The sequence below is a fragment of the Myxocyprinus asiaticus genome, chromosome 13 (genome assembly GCF_019703515.2).
Source record: "Myxocyprinus asiaticus isolate MX2 ecotype Aquarium Trade chromosome 13, UBuf_Myxa_2, whole genome shotgun sequence".
Taxonomy (NCBI): domain Eukaryota; kingdom Metazoa; phylum Chordata; class Actinopteri; order Cypriniformes; family Catostomidae; genus Myxocyprinus; species Myxocyprinus asiaticus.
In genome coordinates, this window is record NC_059356.1 from 44,230,316 (window position 1) to 44,255,666 (window position 25,351).

Genomic DNA, 25,351 nt, shown 5'->3' on the forward strand with positions numbered 1-25,351 from the left:
TGCGGTGTCATGTTTCCTCTCTGGAAGGTTACGTTGTGTATGGGACTCTGTTCCCTATAGCGTCAACTTAGTGACGCAATATCAAGTTTACTGAGTCGTAAGGGAATGTCTCGGTTACATACTGTATGTAACCTCGGTTCCCTGAGACAAGGGAACGAGACATTGTGTAAGCTGGCTGCACTTCAAGACACAGAGTTCTTTGAGGTGTGAACGATGCACTCTTTTTCCCTCAGTCAGAAAATTCTGAGGAATGGTGTTTGCGTGCCCGCTTTTGTACCGGACAGTTTCGCGCCTAAAAGGGTGGGGCTTAAACACCATAGCCGATATTAGAATTGCCGTTATTGTGAAGGGTTTCAACTAGGTAATTTAAAAGGACACTCCCCATAGCGTCAGCTTAGTGACGCATTGTCTCATTCCCTTCATCTCAGGGAACAGAGGTTACATATGTAACCGAGACATTTTGTTGCATTAGTTGCTTTCAGTCTAGCTTTTTTTAGTGCAGGTGTCACAAAGATTTGATGTTCTGAAGAAGTTCAGGTTGCAAAGAGGACTTTAAGTGACTGTTACACTGTCATGCATGATTCCAGTTTGTTCTTCACCAAGCAAAGTTTCAGCACTTGATAAATGGTAAGCCAATGAGGGGCCACGGTGCCTTGCTAAATTGTATGTTTACTTTTAATATACTGTTATAAATGTAGCCTAAGATGCCTACATAAAATACATCCTATTGCAACAAATTTACTTGCTTGGAGAAAAAGTTATAAACCGAGTGAGCGATTTGGGTTTGGGTCATGGGTACACGCTGGGTTCGGGCTTTATTTATAAGGCCTGTGCAGACCTCTACAATTGTGTAGAGAATCCTGTATGTATCTAATTGCATTTTATATATAAAACGGAATAAAACAGTAAACGGTAGGCAGTACAAAGGCGTGGTCACATTTACCTGTGCATGGCAAGATTTCGCAGGCAAAAAAGGCAAGGGCGGAGGTGAAGCGAGTGTGAAACCCACAAAAACCACTTGTCAAGCATCATCTTTTTTATACCGCACTTCATATGGGAGAGTGAAGTTATAAACTCAACGCTAAAATTATTTGCTCGTCTACTGTGAATAATCAGCATAGATACGAAACACTGCCCAAACAGAGGTCACTGCCCAACCACGCAACTTCCTATTGGTCAACGCTGCAAATTCGTGTCAAAAATTTTTCAAACTTGAACCCCACACAAAATTCATGTAGGGAAATTGTTCGCCACTGGAGGTGAAATTCCTGATTGGGCGGATTTCCTTTGAGATGTCTGTATTTAGTCTGTGGAATTTTGATGTGCAAAGGTAAGTGTGACAGAGACATAAACAAACATTTAAATGGCTTGGAGGAAATGGGTCTCAATCAAATTTCAGTGTAAAATGTTTGTAAAACCAGTGACCATTCAAATAGAAGTTTGTTCTATTTGTGTTTTATGATTTAGCCAAAATGTGAATGGTGTGTCCTTTTGAACTTAAATAAAAATCAAAAATTTAAAAAATAGAAAATATTTGTCTTTTTTTTTTTTTCAGTAAAATTATCAGCAAATACTTTTTTTTTTTTTTTTGAGCATAAACCCCACTGTTATATTTCTCTGAAAACAAGACTTATTATCTTTTGTTCCCAGGACAAACACAAACTGATAAAATGTATACCTTGAATGCACTGTAAGTCACTTTGGATAAATGAAAAATGAGTAAATCTAAATGTATGTAAATGTTATGTCATTCTTCTTCTCAAGTAATTATTTTTGGTTTTAAGACTGTTTAAATATTTGTACCTGAAAAAATAAAATAAAATGTGTGTGTGAATATAATAAAATGTACTATTTATGTGTTTAGATTTCTTTATTTATTACATAGCTTCATACCTAAGGAAATTTGTGATGAGGAGGAGGGCGTGGCCTGGATGAGAGGATGCACACCCGGCACTGAGTTGCCCAGTCAGAGGGAGAGAGATAAAAGGAGGAGCTGGGGATGCCAGAGAGAGAGAGAGACATACGTGGCTGCTCTGTGTGTGTGTGTGTGTCGTTATGTTTCAGTTTTATGTTGGTGTCTCATTATAGTTTTGTTGATTGTTAATTCGGTTCCCACATCCTCCAACTGTTACAATGGTGCCGAAACCCGGTAAGGGAGGAAGGGCACGCTGTCTGGGAGTTCTCCGCTGCTGTCCACCAGGAGAAGGAGGAGCCGCTGCCGTCCACCAGGAGAAGGAGGAGCTGTTGCCATCCACCAGGGGACGGAGGAGTCGCTGCCATCCGCCAGGAGCCGGAGGAACTGCTGCTGTCCGCCAGGAAGCGGAAGAGCCATTGCCATCCACCAGGGGACGGAGGACCCGCTGTCGTCCGCCGGGAGGTGGAGGAACCGCTGCCGTCTGCCAGGGGATGGAGGAGCGGCTTTCTTCTGCCAGGGGGCGGAGGAGCAGCTGAGGACTGGGTGGGCGGCATGCCCACGGGAGCCAAAGAAGAGCGTTTTCTTTTTTCTCGCTCTCCTCACTCTCTCTCTCTGTCTCCCCCACTCTCTTTCTCTCTCCCCTCCTCCTACCCAGGTACTCAGGAGGCGGGGAAGACCAGCCAGCGATGGAATGTCCAAGGGAAGAGGGGGGGATGGGGGGGAGTAAGTCAGACCAGAGGTTTCCCTGGCCTGAATTGGGTATGTGACAAGGAGGAGGGTGTAGCCGGGCCGAGAGGATGCACGCCCGGCGCTGAGTTGCCCAATCGGCGGGAAAGAGATAAAAGTAGGAGCCGGGGACGCCAGAGAGAGAGAGAGAGATGCACGTGGCCGCTCTGTGAGTGTCATTATGTTTCAGTTTTATGTTGGTGTCTCATTAAAGTTTTGTTGACTGTTAATTCAGTTCCCGCATCCTCCTTTCCCGAACTGTTACATAATTGTTTATTGGTTATCTGTGTCATCTTTGTCTCAGTATGTTTTAGCATTAGCTATTGTGTTATGATGGCTATAACAGGAAATTATGAACCAACATCTTATGACTCATGGTACCATCAGACCTAGAGCAATAGTCACGCTTAAGATACTGTATACTGTAGTAGTATTTACTCCTTATTGACATCTCATCTCTTATCATTATACAACCATTAAGCCACAATTGAAGGAAATAAACATACATACTGTACATCCTGCTTAATTCTACATACACATTATAAATACAGTTGAAGTCAGACGTTTACATACACTTAGGTTAAAGTCATTAAAATCTGTCTGAAACAATAATTTACTAATATATTGCCAAAACTACAGTTTACTAATATTAAATCTGTGGAGTGGTTAAAAAAAACGTTTTTTTAACCACTCCACAGATTTAATATTAGTAAACTGTAGTTTTGGCAATATATTAGTAAATTATTGTTTCAGACAGATTGTTTCACTTTTAATTGACTATATCACAGTTCCACTGGGCCAGAAGTTTACATACACTAAGTTAATACACTAACTGTGCTTTTAAGCAGCTTGGAAAATTCCATAAAATGATGTCAAGCCTTTAGACAGTTAGCCAATTATCTTGTGGAGGTGTACTGAATTGGAGGTGTGCCTGTGGATGTATTTTAAGGTCTGCCTTCAAACTCAGTGCCTCTTTGCATGGGAAAAACAAAAGAAATCAGCCAAGACCTCAGAAAAAAAAAATGGTGGACCTCCACAAGTATGGTTCATCCTTGGGAGCAATTTCCAAATGCCTGAAGGTACCACGTTCATCTGTACAAACAATAGTACGCAAGTATAAACACCATGGGACCACGCAGCCATCATACCGCTCAGGAAGGAAACGCATTCTGTCTCCTAGAGATGAACGTAGTTTGGTGTGAAAAGTGCAAATCAATCCCAGAACAATGGCAAAGGACCTTGTGAAGATGCTGGAGGAAACAGGAGACAAGTATCTATATCCACAGTAAACCGAGTCCTATATCAACATAACCTGAAAACCTGCTCAGCAAGGAAGAAGCCACTGCTCCAAAACTGCCATAAAAAAGCCAGACTACAGTTTGCAAGTGCACATGGGGACAAAGATCTTACTTTCTGGAGACATGTCCTCTGGTCTAATGAAAAAAAAAATTAAACAGTTTGGCCATAATGACCATCGCTTGCAAGCCGAAGAACACCATCCCAAGCATGAATCATGGGGGTGGCAGCATCATACTGTAGGGGTGCTTTGCTGCAGGAGGGGCTGGTGCATTTCACAAAATAGATGGCATCATGAGGAAGGAAAATGATGTGGATATATTGAAGCAACATCTCAAAACATCAGCCAGTAAGTTAAAGCTCGGTCACAAATGGGTCTTCCAAATGGACAATGACCCCAAGCATACCTCCAAAGTTGTGGCAAAATGGCTTAAGGACAACAAAGTCAAGGTATTGGTGTGGCCATGACAAAGCCCTGACCTAAATCCGATAGAAAATTTGTGGGCAGCACTGAAAAAGCGTGTGCGAGCAAAGAGGCCTACAAACCTGACCCAGTTACACCAGTTCTGTCTGGAGGAATGGGCCAAAATTCCAGCAACTTATTGTGAGAAGCTTGTGGAAGGCTATCCAAAACATTTGACCCAAGCTAAACAAAGGCAATGCTACCAAAAACTAACAAAGTGGATGTAAACTTTTGACCCACTGGAAATGTAATGAAAGAAATAAAAGCTGAAATAAATAATTCTCTCTACTATTATTCTGACATTTCACATTCTTAAAATAAAGCAGTGATCCTAACTGACCTAAGACAGGGAAAGTTTTCTATGATTAAATGTCAGGAATTGTGAAACACTGAGTTTAAATGTATTTGGCTAAGGTGTATGTAAACTTCAACTGTATATAGTTTAACAAAAAATAAAATATCTTTACATTACTGTCTCTTACATATCTTCCTATCAAAGAAATGTTCTACACAAAAACCTAGTTTTGAGATATGCTGTAAAATATGAGCAACAGTGAAATTAGATTTTGAGAAAATGATGCAAATAAAGTGGAGGCCTTGCACTGAACTGTGAGACAAAGAGAGATTGCATACATAAATACTTTATTCTGGCATAATGACTGTATTACACTTTGTCTTCTTTATTCTCGAGTCTTTCTTTGTTCATAGACAGGCAGCTTAACTCTTCAGAAGGACAAAAAAATCTAGAGGCACATTGAAAATAACAATGTAAATGCTCTGGACCCAAGAGGACCAAGGTTGGGATGTAGAACAACAGAAAATAGCCTCTTCCATTTATCAAAGTTGACAACACATTTGTGCTTGCCCAAACATCCCTTTATATCCTTCCTCGTTTTAAATGACTAGAGCCTTGTGAGTTAGCCAAGTCCATTCCTCACGGGTACATAGAGTCTTTCTTGAGCGGATCCAAGCCCAAGTGTGTGAAGTTTATAGTCTCTACAAACTTAGTGTTCTCCAAAAGGCTTTCTCCTCATCTTGACCTTTACGAGAATCGTATACATGAACAACAGAGAAACGAAGCAAACATCTTCCATTTCAGTTTTGTTTCCACCCAGTGTACGACCACTTAATAATTAACTGAATACCAATCTTGTTTATCTTCAGTGTTTGACAGAGTACTTCTGAGAAAGTAAAAAGCACCTTTGGCGTTGGGTTTGTATGAAGTCCCTCTGGATACAGTCTCTTTTTTTTTTAATAGCAATGGGTCAGAGTTCAGAGGTCAAAGTCCCATTGCTGATGGCCCATTATAAAACCGCTGTTGTCCTTTAATGTCTTGTTTAATGTGGTTTCACCTCATGTCCACTAGAGGGAGAGAAAAAGAATAGATGTTAACAAGCAATCCAGATCACTTTTCTGTGGAATTTGGTGCTGTTTCCAAGTAATGTGATTATGATTACTTCTTTAGTAAGACATGCTTTTTGTGTTTGAGGTATACATATCCACCACACAGTGATTTTTATGTTTATTATTGGGCATAGAGTGAGTGCACAAGAAAGAAAGAAAGGAAGACAGAAAGAAAGAATAATGTGAAAGGAACAATTTATGTGATCAAGTTCACCAAACAATTAATCCATATATTTTCATTTACTGTACACGTACACTCAAAATTATGGCAAACACACAAGTTCTTTCACAAAATCTAGTGGGCTGGGTACCAACACAGCATTTTACACACCTGTCCTCTAAGATACCTAAATTTGGCCCAATTTTTAGACAGCAAGTTAGCAGATAATTCGAGAAAAAATATCAATAAAAAAAATAGTTCAATATAATTAAAAGGTGCTCTCAGTATTTTGGTTATGTCGTCTTGGACTTACTGTATACTGACACCTAGTGGCTTGGATGCAACATTCTTCAAACTCAATCGTTTTCAGTTACTGATGCCATTGTAGAAATTCACTATTCATAGTTAGCCAGGATTAATTTAATCCATGAGATAAAGTGTCAAATAACAGGGCAATTACTGAGATCAAGTGAGTAGTCTTCAGCTGGTGTGATCATGGCATGACTGCCCCCATGAGGGGGCCATCCCATGTAGAATAAAACAGCTTTTATAATGTTACTGATATGACTGGAGTCTTCATCTCATATTAGTGCTCATAGTTTTATGCATATGTTTCAAAATTACTATTCATTTTTTTGGTAGCAAAACTTTTTAATGAGGAAGAAAATGACTGAGTGCACCTTTAAAAATGACTATTTTACACAATCTTTTAGTGTGCTATGTATTAGGATGCTGCCTAGAAAGATGGTACAGTAGCTGCTTTTATGTAGGCTGTACAAAGCAAGGCAGCTCACTAGGATTTGGAATAGAGCTACATGATACACCTGTGGGTACATTTTGATTTTGTGAATTGTTAAGAGCTGCAGCAGACAGACATTCCCGTGGCACATGCAGCAAAGCGACAACATAGCACAGTGCAAATGTTTCTCTCATTCAGTGTGGCGTGATTCTGATTGGACGACACTCTCTTTCTGCCACTTTCCTACCTGCAGGATATTTTGGTCCACTGAGGGTTAGGAAATGTCTGCCTTTTATTGAATATCCTTGTTGATCTGTGCTGCCACTGCTTGCCTTCTGCGTTTCCGTTTTTTACCATTTTTAACTTTGCGTGGGCCTGGAAATACAACTACGAGGAAGGGTGCAAGCAGATGACAGGCAAAGTGTGGTTCAGTGGACAGACAGACAGACAGGCAGGCAGGCAGACAGACAGACAGACAGACAGACAGACAGATAGATAGACAGATAGATAGAAGAGAGACAGATAGAGAGAGAAAGAAAGAAAGAAAGAAAGAAAGAAAGAAAGAAAGAAAGAAAGAAAGAAAGAAAAAATATTTTATGGCCGCTGGGAGGGGTAAAACTGACTGCAATTGGACTTTATGAATATTTGAGCTTTATATGAGCTTACAACCCTTTTATCTTGGCACAAGGTTGACACAAGGAACAGAAACCCATTGAACCTGAAGAAGAACTTTCAGACAAACTTTCAGATCATTTATCATTCGATTTCTTTCTAACACACTTAAACACAAAGCAACACACCTGTGGTTTCCCTTATCAACCCAGTTGCATCATTACTTCAACATGGACAACACAGTAAAATGTGAGCTCACACAAGCATTGACGTTTGGCAATAGCAGACTGGCCAACAGGTGTGTTTGTCTTTGGCAACTGCACAATGCCACTGGGAGCACACTCAACAGCCAAATATTCATTCAATGATCAGGCCATTCTGTAAGTGTGTGAAAGATATATACCTGTGTCTGCTTCCACATGCTCCATGACGGGATGCTGTGATGTGCACACGCATTCCAGGTGGTCTTCTAACCTGACGAGCACCTCCTTCAACTTTGCTTTCTTACGTGATGCAAACTCTACCTTTGCCACCTGGAGAGAGAGGGAGAGGGAGAGATCACATTAGCAAAGGAGTGTCATTATCCTGGTGTTGGTCAGTAGAGTCTGTCAAATGGGGACTGTAAACGTTTTCTTTAACAATCCTGTATACCCTCCGCCATACACAACATAAGGGGCCATTCACACTGAACGCGTTTTTAACGTCAGTCTGCCCTGTTTTAAATTGTTTTTCTATGTAAACATAGAGTAGACGAACATGTTCGACCACTGCAGCATGTTTTTAAGATGCCCTATCAAGGTAAAAGAACTTAAACTATTAAAAAACACACATTGAGGCACCTATATTCTGTTACATTTGTTTCATTGTGTCTAGCTTTTTTTACCGCAAGATTGCATTTTGTCTGAAAGGCCCCTTAGATATTACGTTAATTTTTTGCCTTCATTCTCCATTTTAAAATGTGATTCATTACACTAAAAAGTGCCAATTAAGTGTTTTATGACATGAATTGTGATAATACCATCTTTTTCGACATGTACCATGGTAATACTGTGCTTTAGATATGTTCCATAATAATGCCATAGTCTTCTTTGTACATGTGCAAATATTGGTTTAACATTATGGAACATATGATGGAACACCAAGTTGGAAACTCCTATAAACAGTTAAGCAAACATACAGAGTGCGAAAATGCAACCGGGGAGAGAAAGAGCGACAGGCTAGTTGCAGGACTCTGTCCACCCTGTCACTGTTTTCTACCTCTGTACCACTGTCTACCACCCACCTCTCTCTCCTCTTGGACATTCTTGCACTTGGCTATATTTACAAAGCCAAGTCTAAAACAGCCCATGGCATGCAAGAATGTTCTGCGACTGAGGATAAGAGGTAAGGGGTTCAGGAAAGGGTCAAAATATGAAAGAAGAGTCCCAGGCCCCTTTGCACTATCATTTTCTGCCCCGCCCCAATATTTCTATTCAAATTCAATTTTAGCATCGCTTTTGCAGCTCTGTTTCTGTCTAGCGTGAATACGGCAGGACTTCACACAGTTGCCCACATACTCAAATACGATTTATAAAAAGCGCAGTGCTCCTTATGAGGCCCAGCAAATGCTATTTATAAACCACAGTACTTTATGCCACAATGAAAGCCCTGCAAAATCCACGCACAGCGCACTAATGGTGTGACATCTGATACAACCCCAGCTCCCCATAACAGAGATAGCAAGAGCGTGATTCTAGAAATACACCCCAACCCCCTTCGCCTTGCGCTCTGTGAGGACTATTGTCCGGGATTGGTATAACTGGCATTGGGATTTCCACACAAGTAAGGCTGAAAAATAAAGGGCGAGAGAAAGAACAGGCATCAGGTACATTAAAGACAAAAAGTGAGAGGTGCAACATGGGTAATAAGCATGTGGAAAATAGAAAATTCATATGCGTCACAGGAGACACAGAGTTTTGCTGCACATCTGGCGGTGGGTAAATTTGATGACAAACAGCGAGGCGAAACACAGCCGCTGAAAGAGTGGGGGTGCTGGGGGCAAAAACGCGGGACCCGATGGTAACAGACGATTTTCTCTTTGAAAACAGAGGGATGAAAACCAACATCTCATTTGCATTCAAACTGAGTGAAAGTGAATGGTGACTGAGGTTAACAATACCTATTGAAATGTCATATAATTTTTTTCTTAAAAAGGCTTAATTAAAGGGTTAGTTCACCCAAAAATGACAATTCTCTCATGATTTACTTACTTTAAGCCATTCCAGATATTTATAACTTTCGTTCTTCAGCAGAACCGAAATGAAGATTTTTAGAAGCCCATTTCAGCTCAGTTTGTCCATACACTGCATGTAAATGGGTACCATCACTCCGCTGGCTGTTTGACGGTATAAAAGGCATATTTGGGCAGCATAAAATTAATCTACACGACTCCAGTTGATCAATTAATGACTTCTGAACTGAACTGATACGTTTGAGTAAAAAATAAATTGATAATTAAAACTTTATTCATTTTAAAAAAATTGCTTCCTGCCGGTAGTCGACATATCACGTTACTGTTGCCTGACATTAGCGCAATGGCGAAGTCAGAAGCACGCACTTTGTTTACAACAGAGGAATGAACATCACATGAGAGTTAGGTCATTTCAAACAGCAATCCAGCACTGTCTGGAAGCAACTATTTAAAGTTAAAAACGTTTTAATTATCGAATTGCTTCTTACACCAACCTATCGGTTTGCTTCAGAAGACATTAATTGATCGACTGGAGTCGAGTGGATTACTTGTATGCTGTCTAAATATGCAATTTTAGACTGTCAAGCAGCCTGATGGCACCCGTTTACTTGCATTGTATGGACAAACAGAGCTGGAAAGGCTTATAAAATTCTTCATTTCAGTTCTGCTTAAGAAGGAAAGTCATACATATCTGGGATGGCTTAAAGGTAAGTAAATCATGAGAGAATTTAAATTTTTGGGTGAACTAACCCTTTAAGTTACTGCAATATTTGGTGCAAAGACTTGGAGTTCTAACAAAAGATACCTACTGTATGTAATGGCATATACAGTGGGTACTCAACGAAATTGATCCTCTTTATCGCGGTAAGTACCGCTGCGGTAAAACTTTAAATTCTCACACGTAAGACTCGTTCCCAAAATCACCGCCAGCAGGTGCAAAGGGACACTTTTGTCACCATCGTTTAGTAATGTAAAGAAAGTGAGAGATATTATGATTAATATTGTTAATATTATTATTTGTATTGTGTTTTTTTTTTTACATTTTAATATGTAGAAGGTGATCTAACAATGCAAAATTAATGGCAGCATTAAAGTTATAGCTTAGTAAGCTCATGAACTGGTATATAGAAAAAAGTATGAGAATGTCAGCCTTTTTCAATAAATAAAAACTACAGACAACAATAAAACTGTTGCTTCATCTAATTTATCTTCCTGAAAATCTAAATGAAAATACATTGTGAACATTCATAATTTTATTTGTTAGCAATACTGAAAAAAAACAACGCATAATTAACAGCGTTAACCCATGTTGTAATTGACCCGGGCTAGTCGGTAGTGATAGACTAAAACTGAGTGGTTGAAATAAAACCCTGATAATAAGCGTAATGAAATATATATGTATTTATGTATGTATATATATATATATATATATGTATATATATATGTATGTGATCATATATATAACTGATCACAATGTATAGTCATAGAAAAATTACTATTACAATTTGAAAAAAAAAACAAACAAAAAAAACAATTCAGAACATCTTAAACTACTTCAAAGAGTTCTCATCAAAAAATCCTCCACGTGCAGCAATGACAGCTTTGCAGATCCTTGGCATTCTAGCTGTCAGTTTGTCCAGATACTCAGGTGACATTTCACACACGCTTCCTGTAGCACTTGCCATAGATGTGGCTGTCTTGTCGGGCACTTCTCACGCACCTTACAGTCTAGCTGATCCCACAAAAGCTCAATGGGGTTAAGATCCATAACACTCTTTTCCAATTATCTGTTGTTCAATGTCTGTGTTTCTTCGCCCAATCTAATCTTTTCTTTTTGTTTTTCTGTTACAAAAGTGGCTTTTTCTTTGCAGTTCTTCCCATAAGGCCTGCACCCCTGAGTCTTCTCTTTACTGTTGTACATGAAACTGGTGTTGAGCGGGTAGAATTCAATGAAGCTGTCAGCTGAGGACATGTGAGGCGTCTATTTCTCAAACTAGAGACTCTGATGTACTTATCCTCTTGTTTAGTTGTACATCTGGCCTTCCACATCTCTTTCTGTCCTTGTTAGAGCCAGTTGTCCTTTGTCTTTGAAGACTGTAGTGTTCACCTTTGTATGAAATCTTCAGTTTTTTGGCAGTTTCAAGCATTGTATAGCCTTCATTCCTCAAAACAATGATTGACTGATGAATTTCTAGAGAAAGCGGTTTCTTTTTTGCCATTTATGACCTAATATTGACCTTAAGACATGTCAGTCTATTGCATACTGTGGCAACTCAAAAACAAACACAAAGACAATGTTAAGCTTCATTTAATGAACCAAATAGCTTTCAGCAGTGTTTGATATAATGGCAAGTGATTTTCTAGTACCACATCAGCAATTTAGCATGATTACTCAAGGATAAGGTGTTGGAGTGATGGCTGCTGGAAATGGGGCCTGTCTAGATTTGATCAAAAATGACTTTTTTCAAATAGTGATGGTGCTGTTTTTTACATCAGTAATGTCCTGACTATACTTTGTGATCAGTTGAATGCCACTCTGGTGAATTAAAGTACCAATTTCCTTCCAAAACAGCTAAATCTGTACATTATTCCAAACTTTTGGCCGCCAGTGTGTGTGTGTGTGTGTGTGTGTATATATATATATATATAAAATGCTCATTATTTTAAAATTATATATGATATGATTTGATTTATATTTAAAGTTGCAGAGGATGGTGTGGAGTATCCTGAGGTTGCAGGATCAAAACCTGCTTCTTTATTTTGTTTGTACATATAGTAAGTAAAATGCAACCAGCAGACAAACGATATGCCTGTATTGCATAAATACACATTTGACCACATATACTGTAAATAGTAACATCTGATATCGTTTAAGTTCATTTCAACATTCAAAACAAATGCAGACATTATTTCAGCACTGCATGGTTTTTGTTTGCATTTCATTCCATTTGCGCTGTGGCTGGTACTGACTCTGTGTCCTGTAAGATTATTATTGTTTTAAAAGGTAAAACCACAGGCGGTAGGTAGCATAGGGCAGCAGTGTTCATGTTAACATGATAAAGATTATGATTCAACTTAACATTCAGTAGTGCTTCTAGCTTGTATGGCGCCTTGTTCATGCAATGGCAAATTGAGATTCTTATTAAAATATTTTACAATATTTCATATGATGTGTCCATAAAATATTATTCAGTTCACTTTTTCTTTTTTTCTTTTTCTGCCCCTTTCTCCCCAATATGGAATGCCCAATTCCCAATGCTCTCTAAGTCCTCATGGTGGCGTAGTGACTCGCCTCAATCCGGGTGGCGGAGGACGAATCTCAGTTGCCTCCACGTCTGTGACATCAATTCGCGCATCTTATCACGTGGCTTGTTGAGCATGTTACTGCGGAGACCTAGCGCATGTGGAGGCTTCACGCTATTCTCCGCGGCATCCACACACAACTCACCAAGCGCCCCACCGAGAGTGAGATCCACACATTATAGCGACAATGAGGAGGTTAAACCAACGACTCTACCCACCCTAGCAACCGGGTCAATTGGTTGCTTAGGAAGCCTGACTGGAGTCACTCAGCACACCCTGGATTCGAACTTCAGGTGTGGTAGTCAGCATCTTTACTTGCTGAGCTACCCATGCCCTGCTCATGTGCCTCTCGCGGAGGATGTGTGAACCCGGCGTTACTATTGTTTTGATATGTTGCCTTATGATACTCGCTCATAACATCAGTGTATATGTATAAAAATTCTCACAAGTGATAATTCTCTAATGAAATGTGAATTAATAAATGGAAACGAATAAGTCCTGATGCGTAGGCACCCTCGTGAATGCTAAATGTTGAAGGAAAGTGTTTATCATGGTCTTCGTCGCTGCGTCCCTCCAGCAATTAAGTTTTTGGTCTTCATGTTTCTTACATTTTTTTGCCGGTTGGCAAAACAAGCATTACTGCCTCAAACTGAATGGTCATGACATTGCGAGAAACAGCTTTAAGGTGTTCAGCTCTGGGCTGTGTTTCCCAATAAAGATCGATCTTAGTGGCTAAGAGCGTTTTCTACAAGCAATTTTACGAATGTTCGTTATATTTTACGTGCGGTTCCCAAAACTGCACTTAACATGAATGGCGAGGATGCGCTTTAAGAACCCCTTCCACCCAGGACACAATCTCTTTGAGACACTCCCCTCTGGCAGGAGGCTACAGTCCATCAGGACCAAAACCTCACACCACAGGAACAGTTTCTTCCCATCTGCAGCTGGCCTCATAAACAAGGCCTAGGACCCCCCTGACACTGTCTCTAATCCCACCTCCATAGACACTACACGTTTCCATACACGTAACATAGTTTCCACATCTGTCTTGCGTCAACTTAAAGAACATTTATCTGGTCTATTGCACTTTTTATTATACTCAAACTGTGAACTTTTCTGTGAACTGTTAACAACTGTGAACAGTGAACATTTGCACATTCTGTGGTTCATATTCTGCACATCCCTGCACAACTGCACATATTTTGCACAACTGTACAGCTCCTCTATTAAAACCAGTCATTTTACTTATTTATCTTAAATATAGTTTATTATTTATCTTACTTATTGTTTATTGTTATTGTATTCATCAAACACCAAGGCAAATTCCTTGTATGTGAAAACTTACTTGGCAATAAAGTCAATTCTGATTCTGATTAAGTGCTACTTAAGAGAGTCGCTGTCCTGTGACAGTGCTGAAATGTAACCGTATAGTGCTGCTCATCATTATAACTTCATTTTATTTGTGCATAACTTTACAATTTGTAATTTACCTAGCTAAAATTTGTTTAAATATTCAACCTAATTAACTGTATATTTACATATTATTTTTACAATAATTTTGTGCAGAAGGATCTTTTCCTTTTACACATTTTCTCTCGATATAAAAGCTTCCAGGATTAGTGAAGACAGTGGAGGCCCTGTGTGTTGATCCTGCTAATTACAGGCATTCATTGAATATTATTCCGTGATATTGCGGAGCACAAAATAAGGAGATGTTTGGAAGATGCGCATTAGGGACATTCACCAATAAAGCGGAAGTCTGCTCTTTACTCTCAAAAGTGATTACGCTGTCAGTAATGCTGCATGTGCGGTGCTACACAACTTGTAGTGCTGGTGAGAGAGCCTTTGGGTGTCAGAGAAGACGAGGAGATGAGGATAAATGCGTCTGCCAAATGAATAAATGTAAATGTAGGATGATGAGTAAATATATACAGATGATCTTTATGCATGGCAGCAAGTTAATGATTTTTTCTTCTCTTTCTAATATTAATTTATACAGTTGTCTGAATCAAACATGCCACAACTTTGTTTTTACCAACTTGTCCAACTAGTCCACACAAATAACTTTATTTACTTACTAATTAATCTATTCATCAATTTAGACTATCTATTGTATTTCATTATTTTTATAATTATAATAATAATAATTATTATTATTAGACTTGTCTGTTAAAATAAAAATAAATATACACATATATCCTCATATTAAAGTCCAGCATAAAGTGTAGCTATTGGTATTTAAATTGAACTAGGTGTAATTTCGCGATTGTCCTGCAGGTGTCTGCATAAGTCTGTGTCCTTACAATGCTCTTAGCGCTGTACAATTACTCCAGAGCACTCGTTAATCTACAAGCATTTGCAAATACTACTTAAGTTACGATGCTTTTGGAAAACGGGCCGCAAAACTAAGATGAATCGTAATTTGAATCGTGGAATGGTGGTGGCGTAGTGGGCTAAAACACATAACATGTAATCAGAAGGTTGCTGGTTCAATTCCCACAGCCATCACCATTGTGTCCTTGAGCAAGGCACTTAACTCCAGATTACTCCAGGGGGACTGTCCCTGTAATAAGTGCACTGTAAGTCACTTTGGATAAAAGCATCTGCCAAATACATAAATGTAAATGTAAGTTAGGTTCTACAATCTACTTAGGCTTATGATGCTTTTGGGAAACGAGGCCCTGGCCTGTTGAAATTCTATGGTTATAGCGCCCCTTAGTGGTTTAAATCTGCTAATGACTCATTAACGCGCTAAGCAAGGCCGCAGAAAGCTCACTCTGGATGCATACCCACTGTATAAACGGCTGCTTTCCACTGCAACAATTTATCCAGCATCCCTTCACCAACCCAACTCCACCATTATTTCTATCATTATATAAGCTAGAGTAGAGCAAGCTTATTTTGCTCCTCATAAATGTAAGCTGCTTGGATAAAAGCGCCTGCTAAATGACTAACTGTAAATGTACACTATATTAATTTACTTCCATTAATTAATTAAATAGCCAGTAAAGCCAAGACTAATGCTGCCCTCATAGAGAGCAAGCCAAATCATTTGTATCCAAGCTTTATCAACTTGGTCTGTTGGTGCGCATCTTATGTGAGAGATTCTTTGATATGTATTTATAGACTATATCCCTTTGTCAGTTGTATCCCTTTGTCAATTTATAGACTATATCCCTTTTTCAACTTTATGGACAGATGAAAGAAAAAACGGATATGCGAGACAATGTTAATACAACTTACTGTAAAAATTATCCCTGAACAACACAGAGCTAATTCACTCTGTGTCAACTACATCAGCCTTTCCACTCAGATACAACAGGCTCTTTTGCTGCATTATACCTTTATAGTTTAATTTTCTATATTAAACCACTTTCATTCAATTCAGCTCTATTTGTGTTTCCTCAGTGTTTGCGTCAGAGCCGAGGCCCGAGTTCTTACTCGCCTGGGCCATTCGAGGCCCTTCAATGGCCAAAATCAACATTCTTAAAACACCTCATGCCTCCAGTGCCAGTGTAAACCATGTCTGATTTCCCTTTATACCAACCTCTGAAGCAGGAATCCAAATCCGGCACATCCAAACACATGAACACTTGCCTTTTAAACCACATCACATGTTGTATTCTTACACCCGAATGGAATTATTTTAATAGTGCTCGCAAACATTTCAAATCAGGAAAATCCTCAGTCAGTATCTTCATTAGGAATGAACAGCGGTGTGCCGGATTTAGTAACTTTAGCAGTCCGATTAACCAGCGATGAAAATAAAAATAAATGACACACTCTCAGCTGCCAGTGAAGGACTTATCTAGATGTTCCTATTTCGAAGAAACCACTGCTGCCTTGTTCATTGTTGATGCAGAGGAAATGGAAGACATTTGCTCAGGTTGGGTTAAACATGGGCCCAAGGGTATGATATGACGCCTCAAATCATCAGAGCAAACCACATTAAGAAACTTTTGCAGACACTTAATGTCATTCATTTCTGATTCAGAGTGTATTATGTTTCAAAATAAAATAAATATAAAAACAATGTAAATAGACAGTAAAGTACCTATTACACTGCATTTACGGAGTAGGTTTGGATAAAAAAAAAAAAAAAAAAAAAAAAAATCGCAGCTATTTTTATGGGCCATATACAACACTTTTGTCCAACCATAATGTTAGTCAAGGTTTCTTGAGCAATATAGCCTTAATATTAGTTTTCATGACCATTTTCCACTCTCGCTCTGACCATTTGATGTAAACAGGCTTTTTTTGCTTCTGTACCTATAAGACTAGCTAACCCCTTCGAATGTGATGTAAATTAAAGCGGCCCACCAAGGTGCTGAATACTGACCAAGCATCGGTAAATGCAGATGATCATAATATGTTCTTGTGCTTATGGTTGTGTTGTCAATACCATGACGATTTCTGAATTACTTATTTTTGCAGCTTGTCTGGATGGACTTGGAAGGTAGCTTTGCATTGTGAATGTTAGACTATATCTACATAATACATAAAATGTTTTATTTCAAAAGAGCAAGGAAAATCCAGTTCAACCCCTTTCAACTCTCTATACAATGTGGCATTACAGTCTATCGTAGATACTGGATGAACTGTAAAATAGTGTCTATTTTGTGTCTGTTTATCTCACACACTTCAGGTCAGATCAGAGTCTCCTCACTGTAAAATTAGGTTTATTCTGTCTACGGTTCAACTCCTTTCCCCACCCCCGCACTCTACTGCAGCACCTGTTGTTGTAGTAATGTGTGATTATGTTTGAATGCAAGTGTGTGTATGTGTGTGTGTTTGAGCATGGCTCATAACCAGACACCTTCTGCAGCACAGCAGTTCTGGGAAAACCATCAGTACTGTACAGCAGTACTACAGTAAAGAAAGAGAGAGAGAAAGGGGACATAAGGTGAAACTGAGACAGACCACTCATTGATAAAAGAATGGAGGAAATTGCTACGCTAAATATTGTGGCTGTAGCAATGGAAGCCAATCTTTTTCAATGGCCAGTCTTATTATTAAGGAAAAGCATGCAAACCATGTCATAACACTTGTTTCTAAGTTTAATTTTTAATTTCTGTCCACACTGAAAGTGAGCAGAGCGTGTCTAGATTTATAGGGAAAAAGAAATACATTTTGGTCTGTTTCTCACCCAAAAAGCAATCGTATCACTTCAGGAGACATGGATTAAATCACTCGAGTCATATGGATTACATTTATGCTGCCTTTATGTCCTTTTTGGAGCTTGAAAGTTTGACTTGCATTGTATGGAGAAACATACATCATGTATCCATTTAAAGAAATCTTTGTTTGCGTTCCGCAGAAGAAAGTCAAATGAGTCATATGGCATGAGCTTGAGGGTGAGTAAATTATAAGAGAACTGTTATTTTTGGGTGAACTATTCATTTAACAGTTAGATAGGAGCTCTACTTGCATGACTAGAAAATAACTGCCCTGGGGCGCTGCCAAGATGGCCGGCAAGTGAACAGAATCCATCAGAAGAATATGCTGTGTGTGTAATAAGAAAGAAGAGCAGCCATTAACTCCTGTTACACTTTACATAACAGCTCAATCACTACAATGACAGAAAGAGAGAGAGAGAGAGAGAGAGAGAGAGAGAGAGAGTAGACAGGGTTTGACTAAATGCCAGAGAAAACATGAAGAAATATAAACGTAAGGACTGCGAAAGAGAAAAACATTAGGCGAGGAGAAAGATTAGGAGACTGTTAGAAGTTAAAACAGACAGACAGACAGACAGATAAATAGATAGATAGATAGATAGACACCAAATACTTTCAAACCATAAAGACAAGTCTGTTAAAACACAAAAATGCTTTGTCAGGTAACCTTAAAATTGTGCTTAATCAGTGGTGTAGTCGAGGCCATACGCACGTATACGCCGTATGCTTTTTTCCCAGGGCTGTTTGCGTATAACGACTTCTAAGGATCAATAGTTGCGTATACCCTCGGTATACCCACTTGTTTTGCAGCTTCAGAAGTCCATACTCTACTGTTGTTAGTTTCCCTTTAACTGTATTGGATGCTGTTTTGTGAAACTGGAGATTCTTTGTTGTAATTGGTGCATTATCACTTGAATTCTACCATTCCCCGCCCCTGACAACCGTTGTCGCCGGCATCATCGACTGAGGGAATTTATGACAGTGAGTGGAGAGACCAGTGAGTGTCACCCTCACGCTGAAGCTGTATCAGGTTAAATTAATTAACAAAATGTGCCAAACGTCCTGTAAAATAAGGAATCGTCCCGTAATTAAGGGAAAAAAATGCGTTCCGTATGAAATCCATATGCGATGCTGTTTGTTCCGTATTTAGAGTCACACACCCAAACTGCTGAGAATGTTTCAAAAATGGAGAGAAATTGACCTGAAACACACACACCTTTCGCGTGAGTTGTGTGAGATATCGGCTGTTGATTTACACGGATGCTACACTTGACACAGAAACAGCTGGGGAAAAGATCAGTGACAATCAGCGTGTGTTTTCTGTCAGACGCAAGATAATTTAGTCAAAATCATATAGCATTCGAGTGCATGTTAATTGTTTCCTAACACTGGGATTTTAAAACACCAGTAAATGCACCTATTCATGACATGCCATTACATTTTATTGCATATGTCAGAGCTCATTCTGGTAGAGAGAGAGGGGGTAAGAAAAACTGGATTACTGCATTCATTCAAAATAAAAGAACAGTAGTACAGGTTTAGATAAAACACTTAACATGATTTTCTTACATTTCCCTTATGATAAACACTATTTACTGCCAAAACAACGAAACTAATCCAAGGAGAAATACACTATTTTCATGTTACGCCTTTTCTCTCCCTTTCTCTCTTCTTCCTGGTCGTTGTATTAAAGGGTTTTTCATTTTAAGTTTAGTAGGGGACGTTCGCACTGAATACATTTTTGCATCCGTCCAGGCTGTTTTTCAATGTAAAGCAGCATCTCGCACAGGAACGCTTGTAAATTTGGGTCATTCCTACAATTCTGTGTCATTTAAGTCCCCAGTACAAGTGTGTGTGGCATTGTTTAATATTGTTTAATTTCTCCCGATTACAATTTTGATAGGCTAGTTAAAAATAACTTTTTATAATGTTACACACTTCTGTGGGCTTAAAAGTAAAATTTTAAATAATTCAAATCATTTGCTCATGTCCCAAAAACTGCACATCAAACATCTTTGACAAAAATAAATGCTAAATCATTGGATTTCTATTTCCCCCCCATATACAGTTAAGAGTTTAGTGTTACATTCTCTCACTAACATGTATTCATTGGTGGTAAATGTGTAATTTTAACACTGATAGTGGAGGGGTTTTTTTGTGTGTCCCTTGATTCATTACGCACCCTGTTATGTCATGATACCATGACCTTTCATTGAAGATATATGTTAGGAAATGACATCACACACACTGGAGGTGGACATCACCCATTCTGCAAAATTACTTTGAGTTATTTGAAGTTTATAACTCTATTGTTTTTATTTAAATTTTCCATTATTTTGTGGTGTTAGTCATATGTGATCAAGCATAACATGTCCACCCTGTTATGGGAAGATATATGGGAAATTAATATAATAACATTACAATATACAGTATTTATGTTAACAGAAATAAAATTGTAAATATTAGTTTACAAATATGTTCCTACATATCAATAACAGACCATGTAGTGGCTAATTTATCCACTGAATGTCCACCCTGTTATTGTCCACCCTGATGCTGCCCATTTAACTGGGTTTGTTTTAGTAATTTAGCTTGACCAGTATGACTAATACAATCTTTAATATGTCCCTGTAATGATGGAACATGAAGAATGTAAAATTATGTTTTATTTTTCAAAAGTTTCAAAGCCAGAATGTCACCGAATATTAGGAATGACCCATTTACGATATGTACAGAGTTGCAGTTCTGCCGCTCTCTATACGCAGATTATGCAGTACAATCTATAGTAACAGCAATCAAATCAATCTGATTTATACCAATGAAAGTAATTTTAGACAGACAGTCAGTCAGTCAGTCAGACAGACAGACAGTCAGACAGACAGACAGAGAGTGTGTAAGAAAGAGAAGTAGGGTAAAGTATCTTATACACCAGTAAGTGTTGGTATTCTCATTATCCGGTGTTATGTTCCACACCCAGCAGTGTATCCTTTGAGACAAGCTTATCACTGCAATGAACCAAAGTACAGCAGAGATCTGGCCAAACACACACACACACATTCCCCGTGCATCGAGGCCTATTTACAGTGTCTTTTTTTATATCACGCCTCTGAACAGCAGTAGCCTGTGCAGGCCTGCTCCTTTTTTAGGATGAGAAGGAAAAACCGAGAGCAGGGAAAATAAATCTCTTAAGGGTATTTTCTCAAATATATACCACCACAGTTGGAAAGAAACACACATAATATATTCTGGTCTCACTAACTACACTAACATTTTTATTCATTTTATGCAGAAAAAAAATGGCATAGAACTGTACAATAAACTGAACAACCATTCAGAAAATAAGGGAATATAAATAAGTGAACAAACAAATAAGAAATTAAATAAAATGTAGTGCTCTATGGTTCCTCAAGGCATCTATGTCAGAAGGACCACAGTAAAGAAAGTATACAGAGTATTTATCAATTTTGATATACATTTTCCAGAGCAACTATTTTTATGTAAACAGGAGAGCTAAACACTGACCTAATAGAGATAAGCCAATGGAGTCTTCTGCCCTATGTCAGTACAAAAGCATAAGCAATGTGTTTGTGCAGAATATATAGTATTTATACCATGCACAGTATGTGAAGTTTCTGTATGCATAGTCTACCCGTGACTAAGAACCATAGGTATTTTCCCATAAATTATTTCCATAGGGATTTCATAACATCCTTCATAAAAGAGTTCTAAGCCATAGACCGAACCAACCAGCTTTCGATTTGAAGCGGAGAAATTTTAGAAAATCAGACAAAAGACAAAAGGTACAAAAATATGTACTTAATATCTTCCATGAGGGAATGAACTACAATCCCATAAAGCATTGCGAATTATGTAATAAAATAAAAAATGTCATAAAGTATGAAACTATTGATTTAAAGTTATTTATTATAAGTACTGAAACAATATTGCAAAATATTCAGGTATATATATATATATATATATATATATATATATATATATATATATATATATATATATATATATACTGGCAGCCAAACGTTTGGAATAATACACAGATTTTGCTTTTATGGAAAGAAATTGGTACTTTTATTCACCAAAGTGACATTCAACTGATCACAATGTATAGTCAGGACATTAATAATGTGAAAAATTACTATTACAATTTGAAAAAAATGTTCAGAACTTCTTAAACTACTTCAAAGAGTTCTCATAAAAAAATCCTCCATGTGCAGCAATGACAGCTTTGCAGATCCTTGGCATTCTAGCTGTCAGTTTGTCCAGATACTCAGGTGACATTTCACCCCACGCTTCCTGTAGCACTTGCCATAGATGTGGCTGTCTTGTCGGGCACTTCTCATGCACCTTACAGTCTAGCTGATCCCACAAAAGCTCAATGGGGTTAAGATCCATAACACTCTTTTCCAATTATCTGTTGTCCAATGTCTGTGTTTCTTTGCCCACTCTAACCGTTTACTTTTTGTTTTTCTGTTTCAGAAGTGGCTTTTTCTGGGGAGTACGTGACGCCATGCGAGAAGCAGACGTGTGAGACAGAAGCTCTGCGAACTTTGCTAGTTTTTTAATTATTTTCATGTTATAATCCGGTGAGATTCGATACACCCAGTTACATACTTGCTCTTTGAGGTAAACATGGCAAAGAAGTAAAAATACTCAGACTCTGGAGACATTAAAAGACACTTACGTGTTCAAGCTGAAGCCTCTGATGGCCCTGCGAGCTGGGGACTCAATTTGGACAGCACATTGGGAGAAGAAATTCAGCGTCAACTGTCCAACATCTCGGTAATGCTGACGAAGGTTGTTGCTGACTTGGAGGATCTCGCTGTAATACGTCAATCGATTATGGCGATGGAAACAAAATTCTCTGAGTTGGTTACAAGAGTGACAGAAGTTGAAAGACGATCGATTATCTTGAGTCATCGGAAAGGGAATTATCCACTAATCCGCCCGCGTCCAAAACAGATTTGGAATTAATTTTGGAAAAACTGGAATATTTCGAAAATATGAGCCGAAGGAATAACATAAGAATTGTTGGAATTCCTGAGCATGAAGAGGGCAGAGATATGGTAAAATTCCTGGATGAGTTCTTCCCGAGTCTGCTCGACATAACAGGCCATAAACTGGAAATCGAGCGAGCTCACAGAGTCCCGGCTCACAGATCTGCTGAGGGAGACAGGCCCCGATCGATTCTGACCAAATTTCTGAAATCATCCGATAAAGATCTCATGTTGCACAAGGCGAGGAGCAAAGGAAAGCTTTCTTGGAAGAACCACAATGTTTTCTTGTTCCCAGACTTTGCGAATTCGACAAGAGAGAAATGCGATCGGTTCAGGGAATGCAAGAAATTCTTACACCAACAGAAGATAGCCTTTGCACTGATGTTCCCAGCCAAACTGAGAATAGAAACGAAGAATGGTCGCAAAGTATTTACATGTCCAAAAAAGGCACTCTCCTTCATAAATACATTGGAGTAAGCCATTTGATGTTTCTTATATTAGTGGACTGCTTTGCAGTTGAGGAACTCTATTATCTGAGAAAGCTGTGTGCCATTTTTGTTTCTTTTTGCGTTGGCTCCGCCTAGCGGCTGGAGTTTGTTTTATGGCATGACTCCAAGAAACTTTTGCATTGACGGAAGATCTTTTTTACACTGAAGTTCCCGGCCAGATCGAGAATGGACACTATGGATGACTGCAAAATATCTACATGCTCACATAAAGGACGTCTTTTATAAAGTTGATGGGCTAAGTAAGTTATGGTGTATTTTTTTATTTTTATTTTTTTCTGCGCGGCCTCCGAGTTAGTTTGGCTCTTGATCATCCGAGGAACCGGGATACCGGTTTTGTTTTTCGTGCTAGCTCTGCCTAACGGCTGGAACTTGTTTTGTGGAATTACACTACTTCGGGACAGCTGTGGATATATCTGTTAGTTCTTTGTGCTTATGCCTCCTGTTGGCTGGAGTTTGTTTTTGTGGAGTATTTTTAAGGGACAGTAGAATGATTATGTCATCTGCTGAACTCATAACAGCCGGCTCACTGAACAATTGTTTGTCTGTCCGAGGAAACTGAACGGCTTTATATCAGCTGGAGTTTGTTTTGTGGAGGAACACACCTTCGAGACAGTTCTGTGAATGAATCTACATGCTTTTTCTGTTATTCTGCCTGTTGGCTGGGGTCTGTTTTACAAAGTATTTTCTGTTATGTAATTTTGCCTCACAAAATTTGTGCAGAAACACCGGACTTGAATAATCCGATGGCAAAGTTGTCGCGGGGGTTCTCGTAGGTGTACATGGACTCTTTGAGTTTTGAGGGATTGACGCCAGTTGGTGCTGTCGTGCGCAGGGTTAATGCACACGTTTTTCTTTTTTCTGTTTGTTTTGTTCGGGGGGGAAGTTTGGGGTTTGATTGTTGCAATAATGGGGAATGTGGTCAGTGTAATCTTGTTTTTGACACACAATATTTTTTTTTTATTATATCAATATGTCAAATGTTAATATGAATAAGTTGTCTCTCTCCACATGGAATGTGAATGGGTTGGGGCACCCTATAAAAAAAGGAAGGTTATTTCTTTTCTTAAACGTAAGAAATATGATATTGTGTTTCTTCAAGAAACACATCTTTCCCCACAGGAAGCTGAAATATTTGGTAAGATATGGGGTGGACATGTTTTCTTTAGTGCTGGTTCAAGTAAGAGCAGGGGAGTCATTACAATGATAAATAAGCATCTACAATTCAAATGTCTCAAACATATTAAAGATAAATTCGGAAGAGTCGTTGTTGTTTTAAGAGAAATTCAGGGGCAAAGGTTGATTTTGGCTAAGATATACGCACCTAATGCTGATGATCAGGGCTTTTTTGTAGATCTTGATGGGATGTTGCAAGCTGCTGGCACCCCTCATGACATAATATTGGGAGGAGACTTTAATCTTTTGATGGACTCAGTCCTTGATCATAGTGAAGCAAAAGTGAGCAAGCCCCCTAGAGCAACACTGACACTTCACAGGATGTGTAAAAATCTTGGTCTTGCAGATATCTGGGGACTTTTGAACCCATCTGGTAGGGATTATACAATTTTTTCATCAGTTCATAAGATTTACTCTAGAATAGATTTTTCTTTTTTGTTTATATATAAGTCCCTCATTTCATCTGTTGTGGATTGCTCAATTGGAAACATTTTAGTCTCAGATCATGCCCTGGTGAACTTAGAGATGTTGCCACATACAGAGAAAAAGAAATCATGTAGTTGGTGCCTTAATATATCCCTTTTGCAAAATCCTGATTTTCAACAAATGTTAAAGACTGAAATCAGTGTCTATAT

At 38.7% G+C, this 25,351-nt stretch overlaps 1 protein-coding gene across 4 annotated transcripts in view; it reads right to left on the reverse strand.

Moving 5' to 3' along the window:
• Positions 1 to 3,376: 3,376 nt before the first annotated feature.
• Positions 3,377 to 25,351, reverse strand: part of LOC127450278 (platelet-derived growth factor subunit A-like) — a 37,571-nt gene continuing 15,596 nt past the window's right edge. For 2 of the 4 annotated variants that reach the window (XM_051714246.1, XM_051714245.1), the window contains exons 5-7: positions 7,719 to 7,848; positions 6,951 to 7,090; positions 3,378 to 5,762 (exon numbers count right to left, since the gene is read on the reverse strand). In XM_051714246.1, coding sequence (XP_051570206.1) covers positions 6,996 to 7,090; positions 7,719 to 7,848 — 225 coding nt within the window. In that variant the 3' untranslated portion in view covers positions 3,378 to 5,762; positions 6,951 to 6,995. Of the gene's footprint in view, positions 5,763 to 6,950; positions 7,091 to 7,718; positions 7,849 to 25,351 lie in introns of all 4 variants that reach the window. The other 2 variants (XM_051714247.1, XM_051714248.1) reach the window with 2 other exon arrangements.